Genomic DNA, 12,531 nt, shown 5'->3' with positions numbered 1-12,531 from the left:
TTTGGATATGTTACAGTGTTGTTCTTGATGTAATTATTTTCAGTAATTCCGAATTTATAATTGGGCCGTCTTCATTATTTAACAAATAATTTTGGTATGTTTTTTTTCTAAAAATAAGATTCCCACGCATTAAGATGTTGAGGTTTGTAATTTATTTTAAAAGTTTAAGGTTTCCCAGATTGAAAATATGTCTTGTTAATACTATGGCTAGCAAGGGTTGACTTTACTTTACTGACATATTACTACCACTGAGTTCAGGAAAACTAGAGTTCTATCATAGTTGTGTGAAATGTGAATTTAATTCTAACTTTAAATTAATAAAACAACAAAAAACTAATTTTAATCATATAAAAATCAATTATTACAGTGCTAATCTAATGGTGATTAAATAATCTATATTCAAATACCAGTATCCTCTCCAACTACCAGAAAAACAATTCAACTACTTGAGGCCTAAACAGATTAACAGAATCATATATAGCCTATACTGTAGTATCAAAAATATTTTAAGTATTGCGACCATTGCAACTGTCGGCTACTCTTTAACCACTTGAAAACACCCATAAACAACAAGCGCAAATAGCTCAGGAGGTAAGGTAAGAGGCTCACAATGGGAAGGTACCAGGTTCGAAACCCGTCTGGGCCAAAAACTTTTTTCTCGTTTTTTTCTTCAAAATTTGTGTTTATTAACTATTTAATCAATTTACTAAACTTATAATTAAGCTTTTCATACTAAATCTATATTATTTTGTGTTTTTTATGTTCAGGCCCAGACCACACTTTATCCCAGGGACATCCCATAGTAGTCCCATATGTCCTGAGAATGTCCTGAGGACTACCCTGGGATGACCTCGGATGTCCCACGGATATGCGTGTGAGCTTATCCGTAGGACCTCCCCGGGCGGGGACATTACGCATTCCTGTGGATATCCTGTGATATCCCAAGTTGACCATAGGACCACTATGGGATATCTTGCATATCCTGTCGCAATATCCGTGGGATGTCCTGAGGAGAAAGTGGGCTGTCTGGGAGTGGTTCCATCTATCAATGAATACTCCATTGATTCAAAAATTCAGTAAAGGCATAGTAGTCAAAACATTCATTTAATTTTATAAATCAAGAAATTGTCTAGTACCTTTATTACAGAAGTTATTTTAAAACTAATAACAACCATAATAATTGTAGATGAGTTTGAAATACCAACTAAAAGCTTATGTAACTGATGGAAATACCTAGGAATACTCTATTTTGCAACAATCAAACGGTTGATAAATAATTTATAGATAAAAAACTTTTTTTAAAACAAAGCGTTTTTAAACCACTAAAAAGTTGAAAATAATTTATAAATATGTGGAGAGTATATATATACATGTAAGATTCAAAACGAAAAACGTGTGGTGCATGCAATATAGATAATTTACAATTACCTTCACCTATTGAACTAATGTATTGTTATCAATTGCATGCACCCATCAATAATTAATTGTCTGTCACTAAACAGCACCACTTGCGACGTTGCCAATTCTACCAGGCCGCGGCCTGTAGATAAAGGTGGCCGTGGCATTGTTCCTTAATAGTGCACAGGACTCCTTAATAGTTCCTCAAACAGCCACCAGGAGTAACTAAGGACTTCCGGACAATTTAAATATGATATTTAGATATGTTTCTTACTCAGGGACAATGCCCTAAAATATTGGTGGAGAGTTCCGGAACACTCTGTATACACGGCCACCTTTGATTAAATAACTTCATGTGGTCCCAGATTATTAACATACCAAATGGCCAAAATTAAAATATTCCTATTCAACCGACAGTGACAGTGTCGATCAGCTCCGTCGACGTCATCCATCAAATCCTGGATGTTGAAGCCTATAACCCGGTAAAAAGCTACATGCTAGTTTCTATGGTTGTTACAACAATGTATGTCTGTCGTCTGTCAAGAAAAAGAACATGCATTGTATTTGTATTGTATTCGCAATCGCAATTCGCAATGTAAACAAAAACAAACAGTGAAACTAGTTGTTATGACCATTTCGTTGTTATGACATGAAAAAAATAGTTTTGTAATGTGAATTAGCCTAGATCATTAGGAACAGACATTCAACTTGGGACTTGGGTAATATTTCTATATCAGTTACTGTATTTTGCAAAATTAACAATTAGGCCTAGGTTAGTTTTGCATTATGGCTCACCTACGCATTTAGGCCTTTAGTGGATTGGCATTCAGAATTTGCCATCAATAGTTCAAAGCATTGACTAGGTTTATTGGATACTGAAGTAGACTTCCCATGTACCTATAAGTATGAACCAGCTGTCACAATTTTTTTTAAGAACTAAGTTATTGTCTAGTTGTTTGAGCCAGACACAGAATGCACGAACTTAGTGTTTAAAATTGTATCCACTACCTATTACCGAATCTCCCTTAAAGGGAACACTTTTTAACCTTCCTTGGGCTGCACTTTACTATAGGTCCTACACTCATTCGAATGAAAATATCGATCGATATATCGATTGTTTCATTCAATATATCGTTTGGTATATCGTTTTGGTCGGCTTTGGCAGTTTATGGTGGTTTATTATGTATAGAAAAGAAAACAGAAAAGAGCGACGCGTGTGGTCAAAGAAGTGCCTTTTGGACAGAAACAAGTTTAGTCACATATGTGATACTGTCTGAATTTACAGTTAACCTAGTTAGGCCTACCCAGAAGACTTTAAAAGCTATTTGGGAATGAATCAGGACACTTTTAAAGAGCTTGTTTCACAACGTATACAAAAGTAAGATACCGGTATGAGACAATCAATTTGTTCTAAAGAGCGTTTCGTTGCTACACTACAGTTTCTAGCCAGTGGTAGAAGCCATGAAAACTTGAAGAATATTGCTCCAGGCTGGGCAGACTGAGGCCGTGTTCGTCGAGCCGCTTGACGTCTCACATACACGACCCTACATGTTGGATGCTCTGTTAGTTATGGGCTGTCCTGTCGAGCAAAGCGTCGAACCCAACATATCCGCCGAGCATGTTGGAACGGCGCCCATACACGGTCGAACATGTTGGGGATCGAGCGGCTTGGACAACTTCTTCGACTGTGTATGGGTAGCTCAAGTACCGTACTCGTTAAACTAATGCTATTGAAATAGGGAATAAAATGTTATATTTAAGGAGGTATTTTTGTGTAAATCCAATCTCAGCTTAGCAGGTTTGCTGTGCCGGGGTTTTTTTTTAAGTAGCCTAGCCTATTTATAGCAAACATCAAACAAATTCTTAACAAAATTACTGGTAGGTACAGGTGAACATGATTATATTTATCTAAAGGTGTTTCATTTCAATTCATCAAGCTGATTTTTCAGGTTATTAAAAATATACCTAATAAAATGTCTTTGGAATTGCTAAAGGAACTTAAAACCACTATCGCTGGTTTGGAACCTGAAGATGTTCCGCCCTGGATCAGAAGATATTACCGAAAATTAGCTCTTTATTGCTCTAAAGACAATACAACTTTAAACCAAGTAAGTTTTCAAAACTATAACGTTTGAATGATAGATTATATAATTTTAGTCGACTAGTACATTTTTTTAAATTAAAATTTATATGCAGGCTACCACAAGATAACCAACAGTTTTCACAAACAAAAGTCAGTTAACAGGTGCTGAATTATGTAGCCTATTGTCTTTGGCAACACAGTCTCAAAAACCATCATAGATTGGCTTCCTTTCTCTTAATTCAGAATCACATGTCTTCACTTGGTTGCTTAAAATCTTACAACTCCATCCAATTGAAGACATTTAAACAGATTTTTCAATCACAAAAATTATTTACATTGGAACAAAGGCCTACATGTTACTGCTTCACAATATTGCTGCATTTGCAAATATGTGCCTATTTCCAAAAGAGGCCGCCAACCCATTTAAAAAATAAGAAAAACTGTATTAGTTACACACACCTTATTTTTCCATTTTATACTCAGAGTAATCATTGCATTTGATGTTTCAGGCTTCCACCAAGAAGGAATTTAGAGATCATGATTGCATTGTTATTGAAAAACAGACTACTTTAAAAACTTTTGTCACTCCATATACTTTGAGGTATGCTGCACAGTTAAAGTAGTCAATGTTCACTGGAGGTGTATCTACTAAAGTGTTTTAGTAAAAATTATATTTTGAAAGTTGCTTACATTTTATCGACATGTAGCGGGAAACTCAAGGCTATAATTTAGCCTACATTATTTCAACAGACAGCATGTGTTTTCTGTTCTCAGTTTTGTGTACTTTGTCTTTCTTGTTACTAATTCTTGTCAATTGTGGTTAGAATCTCAGACTTCTCTGTGAGCAAAATGCATTCAATCCCCGACATATCGACAAAAAGGTTTGGACTGTTTTCTTGGTAAAAAGTTTGGGTATTGCAAAATGCCACTTGCGTAGAGACAAAAAACTGTGTCCACACCAGCTCCTCCCTATTGTATTTCCAAAATTTCTTGGATTTTTGTAAAGGTTTTTACAATTTAAGGGTTTATAATATACCATTCACATTGTTTTCCAGAACACTAAAGCCTTTCATCATGATCGACAGAGAATCAGAGCCCCTCAGAGTGAAGCTTCTCTCTCAGATATGTGAGCGACAAAAGAGACAGTATAAGAGACATCCGATAATGTACAAGTACATAGAGAAGAGACATGTAAAAGCTATCAATAGACTATGCCACATACACTTTTGGCCAGAAATTGACAGTAAGTCATAATTTATATCCTTGATTCAATTGCTTTGATATACCTAAGTCCATATTCTTCAGCACTTCATTTAGTAAAAAAAAAAATGCAGCCCAGAAGCTTTTGTTCAGCTCCAGCTTAACACACTGATTTTAGTTGGTGATTTTTTTCAGAGCGTCCATATAGTATAGTTTACATCATAATGTTTACATAAAGTTTACAAATTAGTATTGTTTATACACTCTTAAAAAAAAATCACAATCAAAACAAATACAAATTTGATGTTGAATTGATAACAAATGTAAAACAATTTTGTTATTTCCTCATTAAAACCTAAGGCACAGTTCACTTAAGCGACTTATTTAGCTGGCTTCTATTGACTAGCATTTTTCACGACCCGGCGATACACCGGTTCACACAAACGACGAGTCCACAAACTAGATGAAAATATCGATATCAAAGCCACTGAGATCCATCACACAACGAGAACAAAGGGAAGTATGCGAGATGCAGTGCGACGACCGACCGCTCGTGTGAACGCTCCCATATGGCTAGAGCTAGAGCAGGTGACTGGGTAGCTGCGATGAGTCGCGACACTTGACTGGGAAGCGGGGCCTGATGATGGTTTGCGACACCAAGCTTGAACGCGGCTCGATCGCCGTCATACGCTCGTGTGAATGGCTTTATTTGATCCTGTGGTCCGCTAAATAGTCCTGCTTACCTAGTCACAGCCTAGTCAGCTAGATAAGTCGCTCGTGTTAACCGAGCCTTAGTCAGTTCTAATTTATCAAAAATGTTAGTTGTAATTCACGGGCAATGGTTTGTAAACAATGATTTTTCTAGCGTTGGTTTCTTTTAATTGTATTTGTATGGATATTAAATAGATATTTTAATATATTTGACAATTCCACAACGACCAAACCTACTGGTAAGACGTATTTGATTATTTTTTGTTAACCATTCGTCACGACTACTGTGAACATCAACATGGTTTAAACTTGTTACAGTATCTGAGGCCCTAGAATTCCCAGAGTTCACTGTGGTGGCTGAGTACAACAGGGTCGTGGTTGGCTTTGGCTTCCTGGTTCCTGACGTGAGTCACTCAGATGCATACATCTCGTTCATTTTCACTCTCCCAGGGTGGCGAAGGGCGGGAATCGCTAGGTTTATGCTGTACCATCTGATTAATGTAAGTAGATGTGGTACATCGCACTCTAATTCAACCTGTCCTGGCCATATTACTATTACCAACTAAGATGGTACACTACTGGACGTAATTTAACCCAAATGAATGATGGACACGTAGAATAGTGTGAAATATCTTGTATTGTTTTTTTACTGACTAAGGCCAGCTATTTCTTTAGCAAGGACCATTTATTAAAAGCCCCAATGATCAAGAACGGTCGGTTACAGGATCGTACCGACAATCTTTCAATTATCAACTGAGCACAATGACCACTCAGCTACCAAGCTTTATGAGTTCTTGTCAATTTATATTTTATCTGTTATCTAACAGTTCAAACTTTTTCATTAGGCCAAAAATGAAACCCTAGTTCAAAATATATAATGTGAGTGTAATAATATAATACTTGCTTTTTTAAAGTTTGTAACTGGACCCAGTCGTCCTTGATTATTGGGCTTTTATTGATTGATTGTGGATAAAGAACCAGCTGATCCTATTCTTGGTTACAAGGTCATGAAGAATTCTTCGTTCAACACTCGTCTTTGGCTAATGACGTGGACCCATTGTATTGACGTAAGAATATAATCTAAACTCATCATCTAGACTAAGCTGTTTGTACAGGCTTGTAGCCTAAGTTAAAAATTGCATGAAGGATGTTTTGATAGAACCCCTGTTTCTTATTCACCATATATTGCAATGCAACGTCCCTAAAATCTCAATTAGGCTACAACACTATACAACAAGCAGTATTTATTTACTGGATACATACATCTCATTAGTCACAGATCTCGCTAAATATCTGGTGTTTCATTAGCAGAAACAACCACTAACCCCATTTCCAAACGGAATTATCAGGCAGAAAATTCCAAAAGTCAAGACCAGAAAGAGCAGCCCTCCAAAAATAAAGGAAAATCCGTCAATCATTTTGGAAGGTTCCTTCAAAGGTGTGAAGTAATTCCTGGACTGTACTCCGTTATTGCTAAATGTGAAATAACTTGAATTTCCTCTCCTTATTAGGCCTACTAAAGATTTTGACAAGGTTTCAATTTAATTTTTAACACATTACGTGATCGTGCTTTGGTGTTTTTGATTGTTAAAAGGTGTTACTACTACCATGGAAACCAGACTTAGTTAACAGATGTTTAAATAAAAATATAAAATTCCGGCTTTGCTCTGGAAGTAATAAGTCTTGCAGTCTGTGGTTAAACTTAAAAACTATTTCAAACTACGTCCATATGTTTAGTTGTAAACATAGGGAATTGAGTTTGATGGTTTGATCTAATGTCAACAGATAGCGCCACCATTTCCAAACTTTAGCCCTTAACTGTACTTAAGTGATGCTTCTTAATATCCCGAGACGTATTTGCACATCTACGTGAAAATATCTTTAATTTGACACCTCAAACATTAAAATCCGCCAAGCCGTTATCGAGTTATGACTGTGAAAAGAAAACTGCTTGCGTATTAATTTATAGATTATTTTATTACAAGTTTTAGTTTTGTTCGATTTCGAGCAACGGGTTATCTAGTGATTGATAAAACTTTCAACACAAATCAAACAACTATCATATAATGATCTATTTTTTACAGACATGCCGAGGTAAAGACATTACTCTACACGTGTCAGCTTCCAACAGTTCAGCACTACTACTCTACCAACAGTTTGCCTTCAAACCAGAGGAGTTTATACAGAATTTCTATGACAAGTTTATACCAGCTAATTCAAGAGAATGTCGACATGCATTTTTTCTCCGACTCCCCAAATAGTTATAGAGTAAAAGTATTATTAATATTGCTATTATATTAACTTTTTGGAGAGGCCTCTCAACACACAAAGATTCAGTAGTTCAACTGAACTTTACATTTTTAGCGAATTTCCCATATAGGGAACTAGCAGAGTACCCGTCCTTCGTACGGGGTTGGCATATAAGTATAAAATGCTTATTATTGCAGTCATACCAAACTAAAGCTTTGCGTTTGCAATGGGGGAGGACACATTTTGATAAAATTTGCTTCTTTAAATTTACGGTATACTATAGACACATCTACCATAGCCATACCACCATAGCCATGTTCCACCACTTCACCTAAACAATACAGAAAAATAAATTATAAAAAATTTACAAAATATATACAATTATTCATGAAATTAAAAACATAAACATAACTGTAAACAATCCTACTTTGACAGTTCTCATTGCATATCACACTTTTTTGTTGCTGCTGAGTTAAAATTAGCTGTTTTCATAAATGCAAAAAAATAGTGCTACACCCTGCTGGTAAATCTTATAACTTTTAATGCTTTTGCATATCATAGAACCAAAATTTTTGGTTGAAACAGCTGACTAAATTCTTTAATTACCTTTAAATATGAATACTCATAAGGTTAACATGGGGAACAACAGAGCCACTGGGGCAGAGCCCGAAAGGATTTTTAAGATAAGAATATGCCTATATGTTAATCGGGAATGTGAGCTATCATCATGCCAAATTTCAGCCCAATCCACCCAGTAGTTTATGCGTGATTGAACTTCAAACAAACAGACAAAAAAACACACATACTTTCACATTTATAATATTAGTAAGATAAGCTATTACCGTAGTACTCATGGTAAGACCTGGACCTGGGACCGATTTGATTTTTCATTTTGAGGTCCCTAGAGGCCAAAAACACCATCCGTTCAAATTCATATATATATATATACAGGGTGAATAAAAAGTCAAGACCCCCCCATCTAATATTTTCCCAAGTAAATATACAGAGATATCCTTTTGGTGGTCGAGCAATCTTAGCAGGAAGTTTCATTTTATCATTTTGAAATTTTTGAGTGTCCCCCCAAAAGGGGGGATTTGGGGGGCAACTCAAAAATTTCAAAATGATAAAATGAAACTTCCTGCTAAGATTGCTCGACCACCAAAAGGATATCTCTGTATATTTACTTGGAAAAATATTAGATGGGGGGGTCTTGACTTTTTATTCACCCTGTATATTCTTGAGGAGATCGTGATAGAGTTTATGATGAATGAAACATGAAACATTGCAAATTTTCGTTTAATACAAACGTTTTCAAGCAAAGAGAAATTAATGAAAAATGTAAAGATGAACAAAACAAATAAATATAAACTGTTTACAAATAGTTGAATTTTGAGAACATATGATTGAGTACAGATCAAAGATATATATATATATATGTGTGTGTGTGTCCATTAGCGCGATAACTCGAGCAAAAATGATCCGATTTTGATTAAATTTGGTACAAACGTGTAAACCTACGTTTATTCGAACGTGTTTGCGATCCAGCATAATCGGACCATGGGAACGGGGGTTTATGGGGGTTTTTATGAGGTAAAAATAAAAACGAAAAAGTTTGCAATTTCTTTTTCAACCGTTTTGTAGAGCTTAAAAAAAGAAATAATTTAGTATATTGAAGCGCTGTTGTATGCCTAACGGTCACGGAGAAAATTAAAAAATAGTGTAATTTAAAATTCCCATGTTATTCTTATGGAGAAAATGAAAATTGTTGTAGTTTACATGTTTATGGATATATATTATATATTGATAAAATTTGGCAAATTTATTTATTTCATCCTATAGGCTACCCTTGACGTATGGTCAAAAAACTTTACCTTCCCCGTAGCAGCAAACCTAAGCACTCCTTAAATCTAATAGGGAATAAATGTCTTATTTATGGAAATATTTTAGTAAAAATGTAATCAGACAAGTTGAAATTCGCTTAGTCTGCAGGTTTGCTGCGGCAGGGGTATTTTGTAGAATAGCTTTGCATCAGTCAAGTTCTACATTATGAGTCAAGCTTTTGACAAGCAATCTTATTCTATTTTGTTAGATAAGCTGAGCTAAGTGCGATCAGTGACATTGTCAAGGAAGTAGAAGTGTCATATTTTGTCGCCATTTTGTGACATGTCACACCTTCCAAATGTCTCTGAGATATGTAAATAGAGAAGGAGTGGTGAATGAAAGGTTTCTAGGATTTTCTTACATGAGCTCTGATTAAACGTCTGAGGGTTTTCCTTCAACATGTAAATCACATCCTAATAGCTTATCCAAACCTTAGCTTAGGTTACCCAAACCTATGATAGAACAAGTAATGTACTATCTGGCCAATTATAAGGCTCCAGTTAAGTCAAGAAAAATATCCTATGGCTCTGGTCACCAGGGTTATCACCCGTCTTGATTCTGTCAGGACAGTCTTGACTTCGGACCCTTATGCCAGGGTTTATGCCTATGTTAATCTGGGTGGGGAGGGGGGAGCCGTCCCGATTTTTCCTTAACCAAAGGTGGACTAATTCATGTACTAAACTTGGTACTATTTTAAGGAATTAAATTTTGGAATGTACCTAACGTACTTGGGAAGAGGTTTTTAATATTGCATCATCAAATTTTAAAAAGATGGTTCTCAGAAAACATTTTAACAATGAATGACAGTAAAACAAAATGCTCGCCTATCGCACTTCGTCCCGCTAGCGAGCCGCCCGCCGAACTCAGACTAACCTTGCACTCATGTGGCACCGCAGGCAGCGATTGCAACTGCCAAATTATTGAAACTGTGTCGCAGTATAAATACCTGGGCATTATAATGGATTCTAAATTGAAATGGGAAAGCCATATAATTTTTTTTTTTATCAACGCTGCTTAGAAAAATGATTTATGTTTTTGATCAATTGGGTCAAATTTTACGACATGAAGAAATTAAAAGAATTTACTACGCATACGTTCAATCTCATCTGCAGTATGGTTTAATAGCTTGGGGAGGGGCTTATTCGTCGGTAATTGAACCTCTGTACGTAATTCAAAAATCAATAATTAGAGCTGCGTTAAGAAAACAAAGACGTTATTCTACTGATCATCTGTTCAAAGAATCTCAGCTTTTATCAATAAGGCAGCTATATGTTAAATATTTATTAGCTTATTCATACATTCATTTAGAACTTATCGCCTCGCCCGTAGTTCATAACTATCATACGAGAAACTCAGTGATGATAGGATTACGGGTCCCAAGAGTTCTCAAATCAATCAATTTAACCAATTCCTTTTACATTGCTAATTGCTTGTTGCTTGTTTGCTTGTAATATTCCTCCAGAAATTAGGGACCTACGAGTGTCACTGAGTACATAGGCCTGTAAGAGGGTTGTCGCTAATTGGCTGATGGAGATAGGCCTTGACAATACAGAGTTGCTCATCAGCCCAGAATATCTCGTTTAGACCAAACCAACTAATAACTGGACTATCTATTGTAAGTACTGTACCTTTCATAGCACTCTTACTCTGTTCATCAGATGTAATGCAAGCAATGAGTTCCCCAAGCTATGGAGTTGCACATTGTATATGGTTGTTAGGATTTTAATGTTTGAAATCTGTTATGTATAATTTTTGATTCTTGTATAGTTCCTATGAATTGTATATTTCTATGATATGTGATATTACCCTTAGGCCTAATTATTAGTATAGAGACTTGGCATTTCTGCTGTAAATTTGACTTTGTTAATGCTTATGTAGCCTGAAAGACAATAAACATATTCTTATTCTTATTCTTAGGTTATTATAATTTTAATTGTATAGTAAATCAATTTGTATGCTTATTTTACCAAGTTATTGTTAGATTTTTTATGTGTAGTGAAGTGTGAAGAACTTTTATTTTGATGAAGCAGCCAGTTAAGGACTCTATCACGCACAGGTCATTGTGACCCATGTGATATTTTTATTTTTGAATGTATTGCTGCAAAATAATTTGTATAAATAAAGAATTTCTCTCTCTCTCTCTTAACATACTATTTTCAACATTAGGCCTAAATGGAATTTCAACGTATGCAAAGTGAAAATAGGATAGTTTGACTTGCTTGAATGGAATTAGACTTCAAAAGTCAAATAGAAACCAACAGAAAAGGCCTTATGCTGACTGCAAAGACAGTTTAGCAAATTGACAAAATCAATTACCAGGGATTAGTAGGTACTATATGTGAGCAAACAAGTTTTAACTTGGTACTGTATGGGCAAAACTGTATTTCAGTTGGGGCCTCATTCCCTGTTAGTAATAAAATGAAATCGCAGCATAATCGTCTAGACCTCTTGTCCCTTAAGAACGATACAGAAAACTGTACTTTGAAATAGTTGTACTATCTTTTAACATCCTCAGAAATATTTAAGTTTTTTGAACTCATAAACCCCATAAAATTTTAGAAGTCCCATAGGCTTTTAAAAAATTATTAATTTTTCTGATAGTATGCTATCCAAGTTGCAACCATTGTATCCAAATATCTTTGACTTTCAAGATCTTACATATGAATAGTGCCTTCTACAAACAAATACTTTCAAAGATAAAAACCCCCACAAGTGTTAAGCATTTTTAAAAGAAGACAATTTAGAACGATATTGAAGTGAAGTGTTTGGTTGGCAAGCTAATCTTAACGATTGTGGTGATCATTAAAAACAAGCTTTTCTGCTCTCAAACGAGTTCTTACCTACAATAGATCCACACAAAATGAAGAATGGACGAGTACCCTCTTATCTGCCGTCAATAGAGAAAGAAGTATTAGAGGAGATCAAGGTTTAGAGGATATCTAAAACAGCATCATCCAGCAGTATGCGACAAAAACACCAGGAATGGGATTTTTATAAACAAGAAGCAT

The 12,531-nt window shown here is 35.4% G+C and overlaps 1 protein-coding gene across 1 annotated transcript; it reads left to right on the top strand.

Moving 5' to 3' along the window:
• The first annotated feature begins 2,001 nt into the window (after window positions 1-2,001).
• On the top strand, window positions 2,002-8,629 carry LOC128992595 (cysteine-rich protein 2-binding protein). Its single transcript, XM_054416252.1, has 6 exons — window positions 2,002-2,117; window positions 3,348-3,506; window positions 3,991-4,082; window positions 4,537-4,724; window positions 5,711-5,892; window positions 7,477-8,629. The coding sequence occupies exons 2-6, from the start codon at window positions 3,372-3,374 to the stop codon at window positions 7,651-7,653; spliced, it is 774 nt and encodes a 257-aa protein (XP_054272227.1). The 5' UTR covers window positions 2,002-2,117; window positions 3,348-3,371; the 3' UTR covers window positions 7,654-8,629.
• The last annotated feature ends 3,902 nt before the right edge of the window (window positions 8,630-12,531 follow it).

This window comes from Macrosteles quadrilineatus, unplaced genomic scaffold (genome assembly GCF_028750875.1).
Source record: "Macrosteles quadrilineatus isolate MER2022 unplaced genomic scaffold, UCM_ALF_1.0 Scaffold_4__1_contigs__length_99947679, whole genome shotgun sequence".
Taxonomy (NCBI): domain Eukaryota; kingdom Metazoa; phylum Arthropoda; class Insecta; order Hemiptera; family Cicadellidae; genus Macrosteles; species Macrosteles quadrilineatus.
The sequence above is the reverse complement of the archived record's forward strand: the minus strand, read 5'-3'. Positions and strand labels throughout refer to the sequence as shown.